The sequence below is a fragment of the Excalfactoria chinensis genome, chromosome 6 (genome assembly GCF_039878825.1).
Source record: "Excalfactoria chinensis isolate bCotChi1 chromosome 6, bCotChi1.hap2, whole genome shotgun sequence".
Lineage (NCBI taxonomy): Eukaryota > Metazoa > Chordata > Aves > Galliformes > Phasianidae > Excalfactoria > Excalfactoria chinensis.
The window spans coordinates 2268593-2289873 of record NC_092830.1 but is presented as its reverse complement, the minus strand read 5'-3'; the positions used below and the strand labels follow the sequence as shown (position 1 = coordinate 2289873).

The following is a 21281-nucleotide window of genomic DNA, read 5'->3' as shown; positions in this document are numbered from 1 at the left end:
CCCTGCGGGCATCCCTGGCTCCCACCTGGGCTCTGCCGGGAATGTTGGAGGGCTGAAGCCAAGCAGGAGGCCTGGCCTTTGGCTCATGCTGTGAGCTATCTCAGTGCTTTTTGGAAGCTGTCTGTCTATGGGTAGCTTAGGAGTGGCCAGGTGCCAGGCTGCTTCCTGGCAGGGGCTGGGATGGGGCAGCGTTGGGTGGCGGGGAGGGATGGAGTGCTACAAAGGCTCGTGGTGAAATAGCTGATTCAATCTCTGCTCTTGGTATTATCTGCAAATACCTAAATCTGTGTCTGTGTTGTATGTATAGTCCTTATAGTCCAAAGTGGATCACTATATGTGCTGCTGCTTCTGCAGCTCCAAAGCAGCCAGAGATGGCTGGGTTAGTAGTACTGACCATGTGCTACGCTTGAAACTGAGATGACAAGACCTGCTTTGCTGCCCTGTCCTTCTTTAACTGAAACAATGCTGATTTGGGATCAACAATGCAGAAGTGAGCCTGTCAGTGTGTGGTGGCAATGGCAAGGCCTCAGCCATTGCCATTACTGGCAGTACATACATACTTACACTTAATTTGTAGCATGCTTGGCACAGCTGTGTGTCTTCTGCATCCACGTGTAAAGGAAAATGGGACATTTCCTACAACATACACATCCACCTCCATCTCTGATTAAAACTGCCTTATGGCCTTTCTTTGCACCGTGGTTATTCCAGCATTCATCAAGTTCCTGCTTTCTGCTTGAGGTCGAGTTGTGCAGGCAGCACTGGAAAGTCGCAGCAAGCTGTGTTTACAGCACAGCCCTGACAAGCATCGGCTGACAGCGGCGCGATGTAACTTCGGTGTCTGCGCGCACCTTCGGGCACTTCTCTTCCCCGTTCCTCGGCAGCAGTTACTTTTGCCAGGTCCTAGAGGTGTTCCTGCACTCCTAAACACCCTCCTCCTGAAACAGAGGGAAGGCTCGCTCTGTCCGTCGGTCCGCCTGCCCCGCGCAGCACGGCGCTTCCCGGCACCAGATGGCGCTAGCTGCCTGCCGATGAGCCGAACGCGCTCAACTTTTCTCGTTCCCTTCCTACAGCTCCCCCCGACGCAAACCCCCGGCTCACCCCGGCCCGACCCAGGGATGCTCCGGGCTGCGGATGGGACCCAGGAGCCACTGCGACCCCAGGACGGGCATATACTGCGCGTGAAGGCTGAGGGAACAAACCCCAAAGTGGGAAAACAGCCCCCGGCCCCAGCTCATTAACAGGGAGGCCGCTAATTGCCTTCCCCGCTGACCTCGGGCTCGTCGTGCGCAGCCGCTCCCCCCCGCGCTCCCGGGCTGCCCGCAGCCTTCGCCCCGCGCTCTGTGATGGGCTCCGCGCCTTGGGGCACCAGCGTGGGGTGGGACATGGGGAGCCCCGATGGGACTTGGGGTGTCCGTCGGTGAGGAACGTGGGTGCCCGCGAAGGGTGGGATGGGGTTACCCGGAGGGAAGTGGGGGCTGAGGAGAAGGATGCGTGTTGACCTCGGGGAAGGATGGAAATACCCCGCGGTGATCGGGGGACACTTGTGGGGTCGGAGGTGGGATGGGGGTGGCTGGGGTGGAGAGGGGGCACCGTAGGAAGGGCTGCGGGTGCGGTGCCGGGTACCCAGGAGGAGACGAGGGGGTGCCGGGAGGGCGGTGCCGGGGCTCCACGTGGCTCATTAGCGGGCGGCGATTTAATATTTATGAAGTGTTCTTGTTTGAATCCCAAGTCTTCGGCTCCAGTTACAAGGAGCTGCGTCACCCCGCGATCACATGGTAATTGTTGCTATTTCCAGGATCCCAGCCTCGCGGAGTGGCACAAAAGCTTTTTCCCTTTTTCTTCGCTTTTTTTTCGGGTCCCCCTTCTTCTCCCTCCGCCTCTCCCTGCCGCTCCCCGCCCGGTGCCGGGCGATGCGGGGCCGGCGGCCGTGAGCGGGGCGGGCAGAGCCGCCCCCGTGCCCCCTCCATGCGAGCGGCGCAGCCCCACCATGAGCGAGCTGGAAGGGGACTTCACCAAGCTGCTGCTGCTCAAGGAAGAGCGCATCAGGGAGCTGGAGCGGCGCCTGGGCGAGAAGGACGAAGAGATTCAGGAGCTCCGCCGCCGCCTGCACAAATGCCACTCGGTGCTGCCGGCCCCCAGCCCGCACATCGGGCCCCGCACCACGCGGGCGCAGGGCATCTCGGCCGAGCCGCAGACCTACCGCTCCTTCCACGACCTCCGCCAGGCCTTCCGCAAGTTCACCAAGGCTGAGAGGTAGGGCGGGGTAGCGGGACCCCTCGGGGCTGGGGGAGAACTTTGGCTCCCGCGGCGCTACCGCCCCGTTCCTGTTCCTCGCGCCCGTCCGTTCCCAAACGCGCCCCGCGCCCATAAGGAAGCTTTTTTGGGGGCTTGGGGGCTGGGAAGGGTCGGGTTGAGCGTCGCGGTGCTGTGGGAAAAAGGGGAAGCGGCGCCCGACAGCATCCCCGGGGACGTGCGGGAAAGTTGCGGGCGGAACGCGGCCCTTCCTGCGGCGCCCCGAGCATCCCCGGCCGCGTCCCCGCTCCGCCAAAGCCCGCTCGGCGCGGCCGGGGCAGCGCGCACCTCTCCTCCGCGCAGAGCGCACCTTGCCGCCAGTAAGCGGGGCAGAGAGCTGTGCCCCGGCTCACCGCGCTTCTTCAAAGACGCATCAGGAGCGGTTGGTTTGGGTTGGGACTTTTTTTTCCTTCTTCTTCTTCTTTTATTTATTTATTTTTTTTCCCCTGACTGTGTGACTGTGTAACTGAATAAGACCGAGCAAAGCACTCTGTTCACCTCTGCCCCAGCTAAGCGCATCCCTTCTCACCCCCTGCCAGAGGCATTGATCCTGCCCCACAGCAGACAGGGATTCCCTTTCCCCGTTCCCTTCACTCTCCCCAGATCCAACCCCTGCATCTGGCCATACAGCACCCACAGTCCCTGCCTCGCTCAAGACCTCTCCCTGCAGTGCTCCCGGGTTGGCACCCCCAGCACCGCACTGGGCACCCATGTCCACAGAACCAGCCCCACCGCCTTGGGATGGCACTTGGGTTAAAAGTTTAAAGTGAAATTAGTGACAAGGAAGGTCTGCTTTATTCCTCTCCCATCTCATTGCCACAGTGCAATGTTGCGTGTGCCCTAGTGTGCCCCAACCTGCCCTCATCTCCCATGCCTCCTGCCTGGCTCAGATCTGCAGGAGCTTTGAGAAGCACAGTGTGCTGCTAAAGCCCAGCAGAGATCTCCTGTCCCCACCTCGATGTGATGTCTGGAGCCATCTCCTCCTTTCGGGCACTGACTGCAGAGTGGTGCCAGCAGAAACCTTCTCACCCTGGCCTGGCATCGGCCTCCAAGTGCTTTGTAATCTCTGAAGATAAACACACATTGATCCGCAGTGCGATACATTCTATTTATGGCGAGACGGTCTGCGGCACATACCAGTGCTTCATACTCCCAAGAAGTTAGAACTGGTAAAGGGGACACAGAAACTCCAAAAAGGGGGTAAATCCTGGCTGGAAGTAGGAAGCTATGGCTGTGTCTATGCAGCTGCAGTAGTGTGCCCTGCAGCCTGTCCCCATAATGTGCTACAGATGTGGGCTGAAGGAGGGGCAGCGAGAACAGAAGGTGCTGAAAGAGGGGCTGTCTATTGTTTGGGTGCTCTCATGCTGTTATTCCCCCCAAGCACTAAATTGCCTGAGCTTTAATTGAAGAAGGCAGAGCGTTTCTATGACTGTACAGCACAGTTCTGATAACAATCAGAGTTGTGCCTGTTTTTCAGAATACAGGTCTTTCCTGTTGTTTTCTTGCTGCGTTATTGCTCAGAGAGATGTGTGCATAGAGAGGAGACCCCTGTGAATGATTCTGTCTGTACGGGTGTGCTGAGTGCTTGCACCACGCCAAGCCAGCTTCTGGCAGGTGCTGGGGGTGAGGAGGGAACCCAGCAGCAATGCTCTGAGCACAAGCACTGGATGCAACTGCAGGTGTGATAGGGGCAGTGGGGGAGCTGCCTGCTCCCCACAGTGAGGTGTCCCAGGGTTGCTCCTCTGCGTGCTCAGCACCTGGAGATGCTTCGTGCTGCATGAGAGATGGGTGTGACCTCTGAACTGTCCTCTGGGTAAATGCCTCAAAAGGTGTTCTCTAATTTGGAGAGGCAATGCTTAATTCCAGCTTACTGCTGCTTGTTGCAGTTGATAAGCTCCATCTGAACTAATGCTGCACTGCTTTGGGAGCTGCTACATATTTGGAAGCAGCCAGTAAGCCCCTGTGCATGGGTACATGTGTGCCAGGGCTGTGGCACTGTTGTGCACATGTCTGTGCTCCACATCCTTGGGCTGAACAGTGCTGTCTGTCTGTCCTTCTGTGTCAGTTCAAGGCATCTTTGAAGGGAGCAGATCCCAGCCTGCTCCCAGTGACTCTTCCACTCACGCTTGCTGTGCCTGCAAACTTCTCTTCTTCAACGACTGGACTTTTCTCCCTTTGGTTTTGGGAATTATCTTCCTTTCAGGAAGTGTTTGCCACAAGATGGCAGTGGGGACCAAGGTTTTGTGTAAGAAGCTGGGATTTGGCACGCTCTCATCCCTCGCACAGCCCTCACACTGGGTCTGTTCTTGGTGTGATCCTGGTAGGAATCTCTTGCTTCTGCCCCTTTCTCCTTTCCTGCAGGTGTAGGACGGTGTGCTGCTGCCGGAGCACATCTCCCACCATACAGGGAGGTCGAGTGGGTCCTCTTGAGCTGGAGCTTGGTGGTGGCTGTGGCACAATCAGCTCATTTCATGGATGTTAATGTTGAGGTCAGCAGGGCAGCGACCACATGGCAGGGAAGAGTGGGACAGCTCAGAACCAGCAACACGAGGGCTGTCCCACACAGCAGCTGAGGTTGCTCCTGTAACCGGAGTATCCTCCTGTTACTGTGCAGCAGTGGGGGTGAGGAATTGTAGTGTGTGTTTAATCTAAACCACCCGAAAAATGCCTCTTTTTCCCTCATTTATCCATTGCCAATCTGCTTCCGTCCAGAGTGCTGTGGCAGCACATTCCTGGGATGTTTCAGCACCGGTTGATTGGCAGGGAAGGAATTTATTTGATTAATCTGAGGGAATTTTATTGGATTCGATGATATTAGCATATATCCAGCGAGAGCTAATGCTCCAGGCACTCGTGTTGCTTTTAGCATCCTTAGCTCATTGCTGGCCCAAAGAGAGGAAAATCCAAAGGGGGAAAGTTTGACCAAACACTGTTTAACCTGCAGACAGCCAGATAGCATTGCAAAGTAGCAGCAGGGGTTGGAGCTGGGCTTTGGGCAGTCTTCCCTTGGTCTGACAGCACACCAGGTGTTGGGGTGGCACATCCATCCAGGGGTGTTTGGTGGCACAAGGCATCAGGTCCCTGGGGATGCCTGGGTCAAAGAGAGAGAAAGAGGCAGAAGAGTTTGAGAGGGAGTATGAGAAGCAAGTGTTCACAGCTAATCAATAGAAACTATTTCCTGTTGTTGAATTTTTAATGGGCTTCGAGCTACTGCTTCCCGTCGGTGAAGGGAGGGGAGGGGCAGGGTAGCCAAATTGAAAACTATGGAGCCCCATGTTTTAATTGTCTGGGTATTTTTTACTGAAGCCTTGCCAATGGGATGCAATCCTACAGCACACCTTACAGCAGGATTTTCCTGCTTTGGTCACAAATCCCCAAAATGGGATTACATATGAACTGTGAAACCAGAGCTGCTCTCTCGGGTGAGATGATAGTTGATGTGAGCTCGTTTTAAAGATATAAAAAGGGCTGTGCTGTTCTTCTTGCATCTCATGGCTGTCGCTGGAGGTCAGTCCGGGTATTGAGGAGAAAAGGATCTGGGTCTCATTTCAGTTTTGCAGACTGCTTGGCCACAGCAGTTCTTTGTTTGGCTTTTCTTTGCTCACAGCAATGTCACTTTTTCTCAGAACTCCAGGCCATACTATGGAAAAGGTAATTCTGCAGCGAAAATCTCAAGGGTGACAAAGTGCGTCAACATGAAATGAGAAGAAGGACTAAAATAACCCTGCAAGTCCCTCCTTGCTGCTTTCCTAATGAGAAACTTGGGAAAAAGCCTTCCCGGGGTATGTGCTCAGCTGCCAGAGGGGCTGATGGAGGTCTTGGAAAATAATGGAGCAGGGTTGGCATGAGCTCCTTCAGGAGTCTACCCGGTGCCATGACCTCCCAGCTGGAAATGGTGAGGACTACTACAGCCTTCTGATTTTTTTCCCTTTGTTTTTTCCAGTTTGTTGTTGGTGTTGTTTTATGTTTTGCTTGCGGTTGTTCAGTGATTAATACAACCCTGCAGTCATGAAGGAGGCACAATGGAGATGCTGAAAGAGCTGGAGAGAGGGTGGATGTGCTCAGGGTTGCACGTGGTGCAGCAACTTGGATTCTCCAAACCTGTCTGCCAGTGTTTGCCATCACAAATAATGATGCTTATCTTCTGGCTTAAACCCATACTTGAGACAAAACCCAAGTGCTGTGCAAAACTCCATGCTGCCCCTGCTTCAGCGTGGCCTCTGGGGAAGGCTTTGGACACTGAGAGGTGGGAAGAGTGGGTGGTAGAGGGGCAAGAAAGGACCTCTCCAACCCGCATTCTCTTTCAGTTGGTTTAAACATTGGTCAGAGCATCTAGTCCTAGAATACAACTTGCCCTAAGACACTGAGCTCTGAGGGTCATAATGAAGCAAGCCTGTCTCATTTTCCCTCCCAAGAGATGCTGCTACATCTCTTAAAGGGTCACTACAGTTGTCCATCAAAATGTGAAGAATATGCTACGTGCACTGAAGCACAGCTCTCTGATCCCTCCCCTGCTTGGAAACCTTTATACATTTTACAGGGCAGAACTTTTAAGGGAGGTATGTTATGGGTAGCTGCAGGTGACTGTGACATCCAAGCATTCCCGATGCACAGTGATGTGTGAGTTAGATGTGGTAGCAAAATATGAGCTAAAGATGTAGCTAAGCTTTATCATATGTTGTTTGACATTTGGTTGCAGTAGCAGGGTACAAGGCTGTGACTGATTCTGGCAAGCCCAACAGGATGGTGATTTGGAGTGATACTGCTTTGTGTTCTTTGGGGTGGAAATTATATATATATTATATATATATATGTATATGTTTCTAACGAGGGATCTGGCTCAGAATCTTGTAATTCTACTTCCCATTAGGTGATATTTATGCCTGTGATATTGCCACTAATTTCTTTGAACTCCTTAATGTTTCACACGCAGGAGATTGGCCCCAGATGAGCGTTTGCTCACTTACGCTCTGCAGTACATGAAATCGGGACTGATGACTGGAGATCATTTCTTCACCTGATGTGCTGAGATACCAAACAAATACAGCCAAATCCTCTGCACGACTTCGTGTGCAAGCTGAAGTTTGCATGCATTGCTGATGGTTAGAAAAGCTTTTCTTTCTGCAGGGAGCAGCTCCCAGTTGGGCTGGGGTGGATCAGAGGCTGCAGCATGGCAGTGAGCGGTTCTGGTGAAAGAACTGGAAAGCTGCTTTCTTCTGCCCGCGATGGCAGTAAGAAAGCAGTGTCTCCAAGAGAGGCATTCCTGCTTTTCATCTCCCAGCACTTATCACTGGAGGGCAGTGGTGTCTGGGAAGATGACTGGAGGAAGAAAACCACAGATAAACAACGTGGCACAGCTCCTGGAAGACAAATACAACACATGCTGCAGGATTAGAGTGGGGATTTCAGAATTTACTGACATGGAAAGACCTTCTGCGCAATTTAGTCTCTGCATGAAAGACCTGAGCTTGTTCTCCACAGTAGAGGGGAAGGGGCTGATTTGGGTAGCTGGGCTGCGTGCATTCAGCACAGACCATACCTACAGGCCTCACCTCCCTTGTGTGCAGCAGGCATTGCACATGCCTTGCCATGGGCTCTTTGCACCTTGCAGAGATGGTGAAGTACACTGAAGGGAGAGGAGTTGTCCATAGGTGGACATAAACCTATCAGAGTGCATCCAAAGGAGGATGGTTGGAAGGGCCTGGAGGGCAAGGTGTGTGTGGGGCAGCCAAGGGCCCTGGGTTTGTTGTGCCCAGCACTGCCAGAGCTCAAGGAGTGTTGGGCATCACTCTTAGACACAGGGTTTGGGTGGTGCTGTGCAGAGCCCAGAGTTGGACTCTGTCCCTTATGGGCCCCTTCCAGTTGGGTATATCCTGTTTTTCTATGATTTTAGGGTTCTGTGTGATTAGCCTCAAAACCTGCAGTGCCTCCTTCCTACTTGTGAGACTTCTAAGCCGGGACAAGGAAATGCAGCAGAGAAATGCCATGCTGCACAGCTCTGCCCTGTGTGATTTGCCCTTTCTTTCTGCAGTTTCCTTTTAGTTCTGCTCACACAGAGATGTTCCCATAAAAGTTACAGGGTCATGGAGTCTCTAAATGAGGGGCATCTCCACCAGTGCAACAGTGAAAGACCAGGAAGGTGGGTCCATTTGCATTCCCTTACACCCTGAGCATTTTCACATGAGCACCAAAGGCAGTAAGAACTGTGGTTTTTTTACTCATGTCTTGGGCTACAAACGAGACTTGAAAGCCTTTCTCTAGTGAAATCCACTGGGATTTGGAAAACAACAAAATAAGAGTGTATTTTCTTTTTTTTCTGTTCTTTTCCTGTTGTCTTTTGTTTGGAAAGCAACAGTCATCCTATAACTATTCAAGGGACATTTTAGTTTTTCCAGTTCCTCAAACAGCAGATTACTTTGGAAGGACAAGCAAAAATTCTTGTGCTTTAAGCAACAAGCAAACAAACAAACAAACAGTTGACTTTGCCCTATATTATCCTTACAGGAAGGGTTTAACTGCAGAATCACATCTTGCAGAGACAAGCATGTGTCTCAGTTTAGGTCCCTTTCATAACCACAGCGTGGAGGTCAGCAGTGTCACGAGAACTTTTCTTTGTGTACTGGTTTCTTTTATGATTAGATCGCTGATAGAATGGAAATAAAGTTGTTTACAAGAAGATAGTGGGATATTTATCTCCTCAAGATAAGGGTCTCCTGAATGTCTCACTTGGATCTTTGTATTTTTCTGGTATAGATGCACTCATGGCATTCACCAAGCAGCAAGGAGCCTTAGCTGTGCTTGCTGCAGGAGAACCCTTCTATGCAGGTTGATGCTTTGTCCAGCTACCATAACCTTCAATTAAAGAATTCAATGCCCAGGTCTGCAACAGAGCGCCCAAGGAAGGCCACAGGAACCACCAGCTTTCTATTGAGTTCAGCCTGCCTGCTTTGCTAACCTGCTGCCTTTTGTATATGGCTCTTGCATTTTGAAATCCAGTTTTCCAGCAGGGTTGTTTATCCACGTGGGCTCTGTGTTTCCTGAGTAATTGGTGTCAAACTGTGGATTACTATTATTTTTTTTTCATGTTCCACAACAGTTTGAATATTTTGGTCTGGAACATGAGAATCCTGGTGGCAGTTTTGTCACACTGAAGACAGGGGACAAACATGGAGCACCGAAGGAAATGTGAAGTCTGAGCATGGCAGACAGCAATGAACCAGACTTTGTTTTATTGTAGAAAAGAGGAGATGATGGTTAATTGGTCACAGTGAAAGTGGGGAAGAAAATGGGCTTTATGACTCCGAGGTACATTGTGTGTGCTACAGATATGATTTATATGAGTGTTTCCACTTCAGTGAGGGGGAAGATGGAGGATGTTACAATCCTGGAGCAATTGCCCATAAAACTAGCCAGTTTCACATTCCTTTTGCTGCATCTGCTTTCAGACCCTTAGAGTTTGCTTTGTGAATAGCAAAAACCCAGGTAGGTGCAAAAGCCTTTTGAAGGAAATCCACTAAAAAAGAAAAGACAACAGCAAAAAAAAGCAAAAAAAACCTTCAATGTATTTTGAATTTAAGATGATAGGGGTTTTTTTATGTGAGATCTCGTTATTTAAACGCATACATCTGCTATTCTGAATGCTGAGAAATGCTTAGCTGGTATTGGCAGATAGAGCAGTGCCACACATGGGTTGTGCAAAAGAATGAATGCATTGAGAACAGAGTTGTTTTTATTACACAACAGACCAGACAGCAAAACTTCCCTGTGTCGGCTGTTGTTGTGCAGTTACTCCCAAATACATGTGCTGCTCATTTCCTTGGCGTCTAGGGGTTGAAAAAGATTGAGCTCTCCATGATGGGACTCAAAATCAGCTCTGAGTGAGGAGGTTCTCCTTGATATCGTACCTGTTCCAGGTCACGGTGGGGCTTCAGCTCCATCAAAAAGAGCCACCGAGACGGTGGGGGTGAAGATGGAGCCATAGAGCTCGTGCAAATGGAAAACAGCAGGAGTGACCAGCTTTATAGGGAACATTTTCACAGTTCCCTATAGAAAAACACTACAGGTGTTAGAAGGTATTTTTATCTGTATACTTGAAAGCATTTTCCTTTGGAAGTGAGTCCCTTTGCACTCATTTTGCCGATGATGGGAATGTGAATAGCCTACTCGTGGTTGGTGTGCTGGTTGGTAGCAGGGTCAGGAAAGGAGCCTTGTGCCCTGAAACTTTGTGGACCTTGCTCAAAGAGAAGCATTTAGGGCTGTGCAAGCTATACTTGCAGTGTTTTGCTTCTTTTATGCATCTCCTTGGCCAGCTTCAGCTGGTGACATTGTACAGAGTGGTAACCTTAAAATCACCATCGCATATCTGTCTGACTTCAGCTCTCTCTGCAGCTCAGAAAAGCACTATTGAGTATGTAAAAAATTAATATCAAAGCAGCATTAAAGGCTTTTATTATTTTTTTCCCCTCACCCATTGATTTCCTTTTTTTTTTTTTTTTTTTTTTTTTTTTTTTTTTTTTTTTCATGCTCCATTAAGAAATCTGTCTCAAGGTAAAGGGAGAAATCTGTCCATCCCCTTTCATTGCATAATGTGTGGCTGGGGCATTAGCATGGTGTGTTGGCAGCCAGGCTCTCTTTGCTTTACTTTGATCTGCACTTTTTATTATCGATGTCCAGTTCTGGGAATGATTGGGCTTCCTTCTGGAAACACAGACCATGGTAACTCATCTCCCTCGCAGAAACTCTGACCTTTTTATCCTCTGCTGGGCTCACTTTTCTGCACAGCTCAGCCGTGGCAGAGCAGAGGGGGCTGAGCCAAAATTGCACATTGTCCTTCCCCTCCACATTAAGCATTAAAATACTTATTTAAATTTCTATGCTAAAGTCGACGTTCTTTCTTCTGGAGGGGGATTTCTTGTGGCAGCTCCAGCCAGAAGTGTGCTACTCTGGGAAGAGAGGCTGGAAAAGATGGCTCACATTGTGTTGTGTTGCATTGGTTCTTGATTAATCTGTGGCTGTGTGGTAAACTCTATCCTGGTGAAGATAACCAGCTCCTTGCATGGACTTTGTTGTTCCCCTTGCCCAACTCATTATGAGCTCTTGCACCTTTCCAACTGGGGTGACCCGTCTGTGCTATCGCTACTCCAGATGAAGGCCTAAGTAAAGCCAGCTTCCTCCTTGAGCATTAGGTTGGTTGACCAGCTAGCATGGGAGTCTGCTGGAGGAAACAGCATTCGCATTCTGTTGCTAAATATAAAGCTGATACAAATCAAGTCTCTTAATTTAGGAGTTTTTCAACAAAATTGAAATAAAACATGAGAAGAGGGGTAGCAAAATCACATGAGTTTAGTGGTTAGTTGTCTGCTTAACTTATGTCATTAATCTCCCTGAGTCATGTTTCTGCAATCATTTTGCCTAGGCAGCATGTGAAACAGTCTGTTTGAGCTACTTCTTTCCCACCACGAATGTTCCTCTGACCCCATCCCAGGCCTGTGATTCATTAGGAACTGGAAGCAGCAGTTATTTGCGTGGGTGTTGAATTTACTCATCATGCAATCATTTTCACATTGTGAGGCATAATATGGAGCTGATAAAGTCTGTACATCTGCATTCTGTCTGGGCTTCCGGGCCAAGAAGTCTGCAGGATGTTGGACTGACAGCATTAGTAAATTCAGCGTGTAACTGTGATTTACAGAAAGAGGCTTTACAATTGCATTTGTATTCACGTTTGAACCCTTTTACCGTGCCTGAAAGATATTGAGTAGCCAAAGAATGAATGAAAATGAGTTCATTTCTCACAAGTGTTTCTGTTATAAGGCCAGTGAGTCCAGCTGTGATCATCTAGCCTGACTTACAGGAGATGAGCCGTTAGCCTTTGTGGAAGTTTTGTCCTCTCCAGTGTATTTCTGCCTTAAAAATAATAACAATCATAAAAAGTATGGTTGAAAAGTTCGCTAGGGACTAAGAGAACACTACGATCCCTTGGGAAGATGGATTGCCCTAATAGCTGTGCCTCAGACATTTGTTTTGTGTTTCAAGCCTGGGTTCATCTGGCTTGACGGCGCTGCTGAATCCTGACTCCTGCCGCTGCTGCTTGTGGGGTGAGCTGTTCACTCTCATGCCTTTAACCACCACTGTGCCAGGATGAGAAAACATCACGGTTCCTTGGTCCACCTTTCTTTTGAAAATCTGAAATCTCTGTGTATTAAGAATTGATGGGCAGCCTGGAGCATCTCCTCTTTGAGGAAAGACTGAGTAACCTGGGTCATTTTAGCCTGGGGAAAAGAAGACTGAGAGGGGATCTGATTAATTTTATAAACATCTACATGGAGGTAGGAGGCAAATGAGTGAGGCCAGGCTCTTCTTGGTGGTGTAGCAATAGGACAAGAAGTAATGGCCTAAAACTTGAACATAAGAAGTTCATGCTAACATGCAGAACTTCTTTATGGTTATGGTAACAGAGCACTGGAACAGGTTGCCCAGGGATGTGGTGAAGTCTCCTTCCATGGAGATATTCAAGACCCATTTGGGCTGTGTGACCCGTTATAGGATACCTGCTTTAGCAGGAGGGTTGGAGTTGGTCTCTTGAAGTCCCTCCCAGCCTCTTCAATTCTGTAATTCTGTTCCACTCTCTTCTATGGAGACAGATGGAGAGATTTGGGGTTGTTCAGTTTAGAGGAGAGAAGGCTCCAGAGAGACCTTATTCCAACTTCTAGGCTCTGAGCAACCTGATCTAGCTGTAGATGTCCTTGTGCATTGTGGGGGAGTTGGACCAAATGGCCTTTAAAAAGGTCCCTTCCAACCAAATGATTCTGTGACCCTAGGAATCTTATTTTGTCTGTCTGTAGACCATGTGCGGCTCTATGTTTTTTCTGTTAAGACACCGACCTATAGAACCATTTTGTTTTCCAAGGATTTTCTGTGGACTTGCCAAATCGTGATATTTTGCCATCCAAAGAAAGATATGACTGATGAGTTTAATTGTTGCCTGTGGTGGGGGGATTGGAGCTTGATGATACTTGAGGTCCCTTCCAACCCAAGCCATTCTATGACTCTATGAAGTGCAGATTCCAGTGTTTATAACCAGGCTGTGCTCAGGTGGACAGGTGACAATTCTCTCTGCCCTGTGATGTCTTGGCAAGGCCGTGCTAGTGCTTTGATTTGTGCTATAAAAGCTCTCATTTCTCTCATTTTATGCTAACACCTTTCTTCTCTATTTGATGCCTGGTGCTGTAAGCAGAGGTGGTCCTGATGTTCTGCTAATGAGGTACTATTGAGGTAATGATTTCCCAGGGAGTAGGAAACATTTTCCAGGCATTACCTTGGTTTAGCCTTCAGCCTCAAATGATGATAATGGGATAATTATGAGCCATAATCATGTGCTTAGACACTGCTTTCACTACAAGCTGGTTGTTCCCAAGGAAAGGAAATGTTATCCTATTGCCTGCTGCTCTTTAAAACCTCCAGGTAGTCTCCCACGTCTGCCTTTGCAAACATAGCTTTCACTTGTATACGCTCAAAGGTGTATGATATTTTTTCAGCATAAAGTAATCGTTGTGTTTATCAGTGTGATAAAGTAGGTCCTGTCGCACAAAAGTAGATGGTAGGTTACTGATCTTTAACCAACATGAAGGCGAAACACAGGTTTTCCTCTTCTAGTATACTTTTCATTTGAGATCATTGCACTGCCAGCAGGCTTATAGCGAGACGTGGTGTAGGCAGTGTAGGACTCACACAGCAGGAAGCTCTGACATCAGGTGAAGCTTCCTTCAAGCAGTGTGATGACAACGGGAGTGAAAAACACTTAAATCCAAATACGTGACCAAAACCATGATGTGGCAAAAGGATGGTGTTTGGGGTTTTGAAGAGCTTCAGAAGCGTATCTCTAGTTCTAAAAATGCTACATCTAAACTGAAAACAGCCGCTCAGCAGGAGCTTGCGTCTCCATGCTGCACTGGACCCCAGTCTCTTGGGTGGGTGAGCTGCAGGTTGGTGCCAGCAGACAGACAAACGGCCTCCAGCAAGACAGAAGGAAGAAGGTGCCCGTGATCATTCCTCCTGGGACATCTGGAACACCTAGAACGGGTTATGAGCTCTAAAAACCAGAATGCTTTCCCAGAAGGTTTGGTGGAGAACAGTGAGGGTGAGTGCGTGGGATACAGCAGTGCACGCATATGTATGACGTGGTGGAAGTGGTTGAAAACAACCTAAAATACAGTATTTCAGCTGCCAGCAAGCGGAGGGAGGGAGGGAGAAGCTAGAGGGCTGCAGGGACCCCAAGCTTTCCAGAATAAGAGACGCTTTCAGCCCTGTGTCCCCACCCTCTGCTGTTGTAAAAGGACTCATAGAGCAGCGGCCTTTAGCAGCTGGTTTGCATAAGGTAAAGTACACAGCAGGCAGTGCTCCAGGGTGCTGAGGGTAACCACACCCCCCGGGGAGCTGGAGGATGCAGCCAGAGGGACCGGCGGGGCTGAAGGGCTGCACTGTTCAGACACAGGTATTTATATCTGCCAAACCCCTGGGTCAGAGCTGCCAAGCTCCCAAACAACCACACGGAATATTTTCCGCAGTGTTGGGGGGTAGGATGGCTGCTAATGGAGGAGGTGTTGGGTGGCTGTGATGTACTCCCAGTCCTCTCAGGGACACAGTGGAGGTTTTAGAGCAAGATCAGCGTAGAAAAAGAGAATAAAGCTCCTGGTGGGTGATACCAAGCTCCTTCTCCTTTCTGGGTGCTCTGAGGACCTTGCCACAGCTGTGTGGTTCTTCCTTAGGGAAAAAACAGTGCAATGTTCTGGTTTCTAGGAGAGAAGACAGTTACATATTAACAGGGGGGTGATGTCTGCTGGTCTACAGTCTTGTCCCTTAAAGTGCATTGTATTGACAAAGCAGGAGAGATTTAGAAGCAAACAAACAAAAAACGTGCTTGGCATAGAGATGCAGTTTTTCAGATTCCTTTAAACTGCATCACCTATAAATCAAGTGCTGGATGTTGGGGGGATTTAATGCATGGCCCTTTTGGTGGCTAAGTGCAGCCTCCTGCTTCCCAGCTGTGATCCCAGCTGAGGTGGGGCTGGCTGAGCTGATGGCTGGTATGGACTCCAGCAGCTCAGCTGAAAGGCATCGAGGTATAAATAATTAATTCCCACTAAATTATTCAAGCTGGAAATACAGTACGTGAATCTAGCAAGCTGACCAGGATAAGAATGAGTAATTATGTTAATTAACCCATAAAGCATGTAGCTAGCAGGAGCTGCAATTAGTTCATGTTTTAGGCTGCCTTATGTTTTTAGGAAGAGAAATAAGGCACGCTGGTATAAATTGCAGTTACAGTTATGAGTTAAATGATATGGTTTGAATGATCTACAGGCAAAGGGCACTTGCCTTTCATCTGCTTTGTGCTCAGACGGCAGGCTGGCCCTCTCCCCTTTGGGGGTGGAAGCAGGTATGTTTGGTTTATACAGCTTTCATTACTGCTGTCTCCAAGTATTAGTAGCGCAATGCAAGAAGTTGTCCCCTAGATGCTCCACTTCTGCTTACTCTGTTTCTTTCCCTATGTGTCACTGAATAGGGAGATGAAGAGAGGAAAAAATCAATTAAAGTATTTCCATGAAGATCCATTAGCATCGTGGAAGGATTGCTAATAACAGTGTGCAAACTGAAGGTCTAGTTTTGCAAATATATGTAAGTAGCATCACGCCACTCAGTGGGTAACAAAACCCAGATGTACAGTAAAATGCTTTTCCAGTGAAAATAAAACATCACTTAGTAGTTAAAAAGGAAAAGCGCAGCACTAATTCAAGGCTTTGAGTTCAGCAAATTAGTGTTAACTGAGATTTTAGAGCTGGAAACAGTCATTATCCAAATGTTCAGCTCTGTCTGCATGACTCTCTCCAGTGGATGAACAACGCTCAGCCCGCAGAAAGCAGATTTCTTCCCCAGAAGATCTGAAATAGCCATGTGCTAGTCAGGTAACTGATTTTCACCTTCAGATGGAAGTATGCACTCTGGCTTCTGAGGTATACAAATGAATATGTACAGATTTGGGCCTCTTTTTGTGTGGATTGTGTTTTCCCTAAAGGCATCATGCTGAAAAATGTATCTATTGCTTCTGATTTAAATGAGGAGGCATTTGCCACCATGACTCCTTTCCATAAGGCTGCTTGGATCTAAAGGAGATTCCCTGAGAACTCCAGTTTTGTCTTGCTCCTACATCTGCAAAGTCCATGGAGGTTAATGAAGGTATCGCAAGAGGTGTTTAGTGGCTTAGCCCCAGAATCTCCCTTCCAGTGTCATGAGCTGGGCTAGGAAATGGATTACCTTTGCCTACAACATTAACTGGGACGTACTATGACTTTTGGCCACAATCTAGGCTGCCAACCAAAGAATTTGGTTCTGCGTCGTTTTGGCCTGAGGATAAATGCATTACTGTGAACTATTCAGGTTTGATTTCCCTCTTAAAAGCATTACCTACCCTGTCTCCTAAGAATGCCCTGCAAAATACATAAAAGCTTGAAGGGAAAATGCAGCTACTTAAATCTGTCGTTCTAGTTGGGCTCCCGTATCGATTCTTTCCCTATAATTTAGTCTTCTGTGCTTGGCATTTGCTGTTCTGCCATCCCGTCAATACTAATTCTGTCTGGAAATTACATTAAGTTTAAACAAGAGTTTCCCTGCTCAGGAGTACAGAGGAAGTTAAACTTTGGAGTCTGGGAGGTTTCTTTGAGGTGACGGATCCCCTATCAATTGCAGGGATAGCTGTGTATGTGTAATGGTATTAATGTGAGTAGTTTGCGTTTAGCTGAGTTTTCTCAACGTTTTCTAGGAAATATAAGCAAGAAACATAAAGATTTAGCATTTGGAGAATAATTTAAATATCTAAAGAAATGAGGCTAGATACAAATTGTGATATATGTTGAAAAGAAAACTTTTTCAGATCCGTCATGTTTAGCAATCACATTATTCTGCTCATTCTAAGAGAGAGAGATGCTTTGGTTTATGCATTCTGAGTTAATGCATGTGCCCAGCATTGTCACTTGTTATCAGAGCAAGTATTGGGTTTTGAGCTGAGAGACAGTAATCAGTGTGAATCGATGAGCTCCTAAAGGCTCATGTATCAGGCCTATTAGTAAATCAAATAATGGATTCAAATGTTCAACAATATGTATCTCTTCAAGGGGAATGCACATGTGGGTAAGTGTAACCCATCTAAAATGTGAGGTCTGTGCTGCAGAGCTACTGGGTGTAGAGTTACTGTACATGGGGAATAGTTGAGGCTTTGCCCATTGGGTAAACTGAATGATAAGGAGAGAAGGCTGTGAGTTTGATTACTGCATGGAATGCAGGGAGGGGCTGCATTGTGGTTTACATGGATGTCCTCTTTTGTAGAAATAGGCCCCACAAAGTGCATTCACGTCGTCAGTGTTATAGCAGTAAACCCACTTAAAACTTCTAGTATCAGCCGTGCTCTCTTGCTGAGAAAGCAACATATCAGTGGGGGCTGAAAGTTGGGTGTGATTGATGCTCCTGCCCCTCTGCCTTTTTCTTTTTGTTTTTTCTTTTTTTAAATACATACTTATTTTTGTTTCTGCATTGCCTTTTGGCTGACTTCTTGTTGGAGGTGACTTGTCAGCATTATCTGATGTGAGCTCGTAGTGCAGCAGAGGGCAGCATTACTCCTCATGTGCCATGCTCCAAAAAGAAAGGAGAATTAAAAAGCAGGGGGAAAAAGAAGAAGAATGTGGAGAATGCTGCGCCTGCCAAAGCTGCAGGCCATGTAAGGGAACAGAGCGGGGCCAAGTACCCACCGAGCGGGGTGAGGGCATGCAGTGCTACGTCATGCCCAAATCATGGGCTGAAGGCTGTTGTTGTACTGATAGCCATGGCTTTTATGCCAAAAGAAATAAAATGAGAAAGAGCTGCTTGTATAAAATAGACTTTCGTTTGTCTGCAAAGGGGATTTTTGGAAACTGGTTGCGAGTTTTCATTCTTGTAGCAGAGCAGATGCACAAAGCGTGTTGACTGTGCCACGCTGCAGGTTTTTATGCTGCGTACTGGGATTGACCCTTTCTATTCTAACAGCATGAGAAATGCTCACAGCGTGTCAGTGGGTTTGAGGATGAGTTTGTATACTGAGCTTTGCACAGACAGATTGCATTTATTAAGGTTATTTGGATTAAGCCATGCAAGTAAAGGAATGGGTGATCAAGATTCAGCTGAACTTCCTTCTAACAGGAGGCTGTAAGAGACTGTAGCCAAACCTAGAACTGCTTCCTAGGGCACAGAGAAGCAGCCCCCAAATGCATGTTGCCTTTGCAGCCTCATTTCTTGCAAAGGATTTTTACTCCCAGATTTGAGGGATCTCCCGTGAGTCAACATCATGAAATTCCTGCTGTTCTCCACCTGGATCAAAAATTAGGAGGTGGTGGAGAAGAGCTCCAGTAGTGAAGCTTTCCAGAGTGTTTCATGGTGGAGAGGAATTCCCAAGGTGAAGCTTTCCAGCATATTTCAACACAGACTTTAGTTGTGTGCAAGACAGATGGTCACAATCAGAACAAGATGGAGATGTAGTGAGAAGGGGGCTGGGGGTCCTGGGCTTTCCTAGCCCGTTTGCCTGTGATGTGCACAGGGGTGTCATGGGGCTGTGCTGATTTGGAACAGGACTCGCACACAAGAGAAAAGTTCTGCCCATCCCCTGATACACACAACGCAGCAAGGCAGTCAGTCAAAAGATGTTGGCAGTGTGTAGGAAATCAAGCGTTGGTGGCCTCTAATGCTCTGATGAGTAGAGCAATCAGTTTGAGCAAACTGACAGAGAGGATTCTGTGAGCAAAACATTTTTGTACACAGTCAGAGAACCCAACCTGATGAAGTTTTCCCAAGCATGAATAAGAAAGAGCCGTAGAAGTCAGTGAAGCGCCGAAAAACCTTTGTGAAGCCCAATGTGAGCCCCTGCTTACATCTGCCTGGATGATTCACAGACATTTCCTTGGTATCCTAATGAGCTGGGTCCTCTGTGGGATACTGCCATTTATTTGGAGCCGTAAATGACCACGAGCATCGACTTGGAGCACAAGGCCTTTTAGGAAATGTATTCTGCAAGAGAGGGTTTAGCGCTGCTAAGAGTTGTGGACGTAAACACTTCCAGAGACTTGGATGACAGTCTGGTATTGTGGTAAAATATGCCTCATTGCTCATGTGTTGGGGTCAGAGAAAGACTTCTGGGTTGAATCCATTTCTAGAAAGGCAGACAACTTTGAGTGCAACTTACATTTATCTATAAGAAACAGAAGTCTGTTCAGTTGCATAAAATACAGTTTTAAATGTTTATTTTGTGCTTATTTTTATAAATACCTGAAGCATTCAAATGATATTTTATAATCAGCAGAGGAATTAATTTGATTCCATAAAGAGACAGTGCGGCTGCTCACAATGCATCCGTCATAAAATAATGATAACGCACTGGCTATTTTCATACTGGTCACAGTGCAATCTGTGTTTATTTCTAACCCAGTTTTGAATATAAATGAATTGTTTTGAAGGCTGGATAGACCAGCACAATGCGCCCAGGCAATTACGGCAGGTGACTGGCACAATACTGGCTAAGGGAGATAAGAAATGCCACTGGGTTGGGAAGGGTGAGGAGAAGGGGGTGCCCAGGGCTGCCAGGGCTTCTCCACTGTTACAGCTGGGGCAGCCTCAAAATCGTATGGTAGGAATGAGCCACTATGGAGTAAAACAGTAATAGCTGGGGGGGAAGCAGGTCTGTCACTGTTTATGCCTTTCTGAGTGCTCTGATTTTGACCTGTGGTGGAGAAAAATCAGCAAAAAGGTGATGGAGGGTTGAAGTGGTGGAGGATGTGGTTGGATGCTAAAATCTGAGTCTTTGTGGGGTTTTATAAGTATACCAAACATCTCAGGCTGACTAGAAGGCAAATATCGCTTTTGATCAACCCTAGTTTTTACCAGCATGCTGCTGAATGCCAATGCAAAAATCACCATCCCTAAACATACCATGAGATGCTGTTACTGCTAGTCAGAGCCCCACGCAGCCTGTGCACAGGGAGATGAAGGTATGATCCCGCACTGAAAAGGTTAGCAGGAGCAGCGGGGTGAATGCAGAAGGATGGGGTCTGACCCCAGATGCCCCACTGAGCACCCAATTGCTGGGATCACATAGAACAGTGTGGTCAGACTCATGTTCTGTATATGTGCCTTTCCAAAGCAACATAATGCAAAAGTGTCACAGGGCATATGTTTGGCAGCTGGAGGGTTTTTGGATAGGATATAGTAATGATTGAATGGCCATGTGCAGTTTCAAAGCAGCAGCAGCAGCTCTGATGCTCAGTTTCTGCCTGCTTGCAAAGGCTGCAACTTCTAACCAGAGTGAATCTGCTTTGCCAGCTGTCAGTGTTTTCTATGAACTTCTCTTCCTTTATATCCTGTATATCAGGGCTCCAAGAATCTTTTTCCCTACAGTTAGTTTAATTGGTCCCTTGGATCATTTGCTGGTTGCTTAAGGCTGAAAGCAAGAAAACAACATTTCCAGGGCTCTCCTTGCCTAAATGCTGCTTTTGCTCTACATAGTTGGTACACTGGGACTGCTGAGAAAAGCAGGGGCATAGCCAGTGTCTAATTGTAACAACTGCAAAGCAGCACCAAGTATTTACTTCGGTGGTTTTTCAGAACAAGTTGCCGTTTAACATGAGCTTCACACGAGATTTCTTAAGGAAGCTGAATCATTTTGAAGCTTAACCCAGCCTGTAGGGAGATGTGCCTAGGTCTGGCCTCTCTGGGCATCCAGCCCTCCCATGAAAAGGGAGGGAGGGCTGAAGCTGCCCCACTGTATTGCATGGGTAATTCTGTGAGGTTTTACACTTATCAGGGCTCATCAATTTGCTGTGCGTGACACCAGCATTCATTTGTGCATTACTAGCTATGCCCCTAATGTGATATAAAAAGCTAAACGTTTTACCAATTACAGTACAGCACAT

The 21281-nt window shown here is 47.7% G+C and overlaps 1 protein-coding gene across 1 annotated transcript in view; it reads left to right on the top strand.

The window, feature by feature from the left end:
• The first annotated feature begins 1872 nt into the window (after nucleotides 1-1872).
• Nucleotides 1873-21281, top strand: part of PRKG1 (protein kinase cGMP-dependent 1) — a 369156-nt gene continuing 349747 nt past the window's right edge. Inside the window, exon 1 of the mRNA XM_072340911.1 lies at nucleotides 1873-2256. Coding sequence (XP_072197012.1) covers nucleotides 1991-2256 — 266 coding nt within the window. The 5' untranslated portion in view covers nucleotides 1873-1990. The remainder of the gene's footprint in view (nucleotides 2257-21281) is intronic.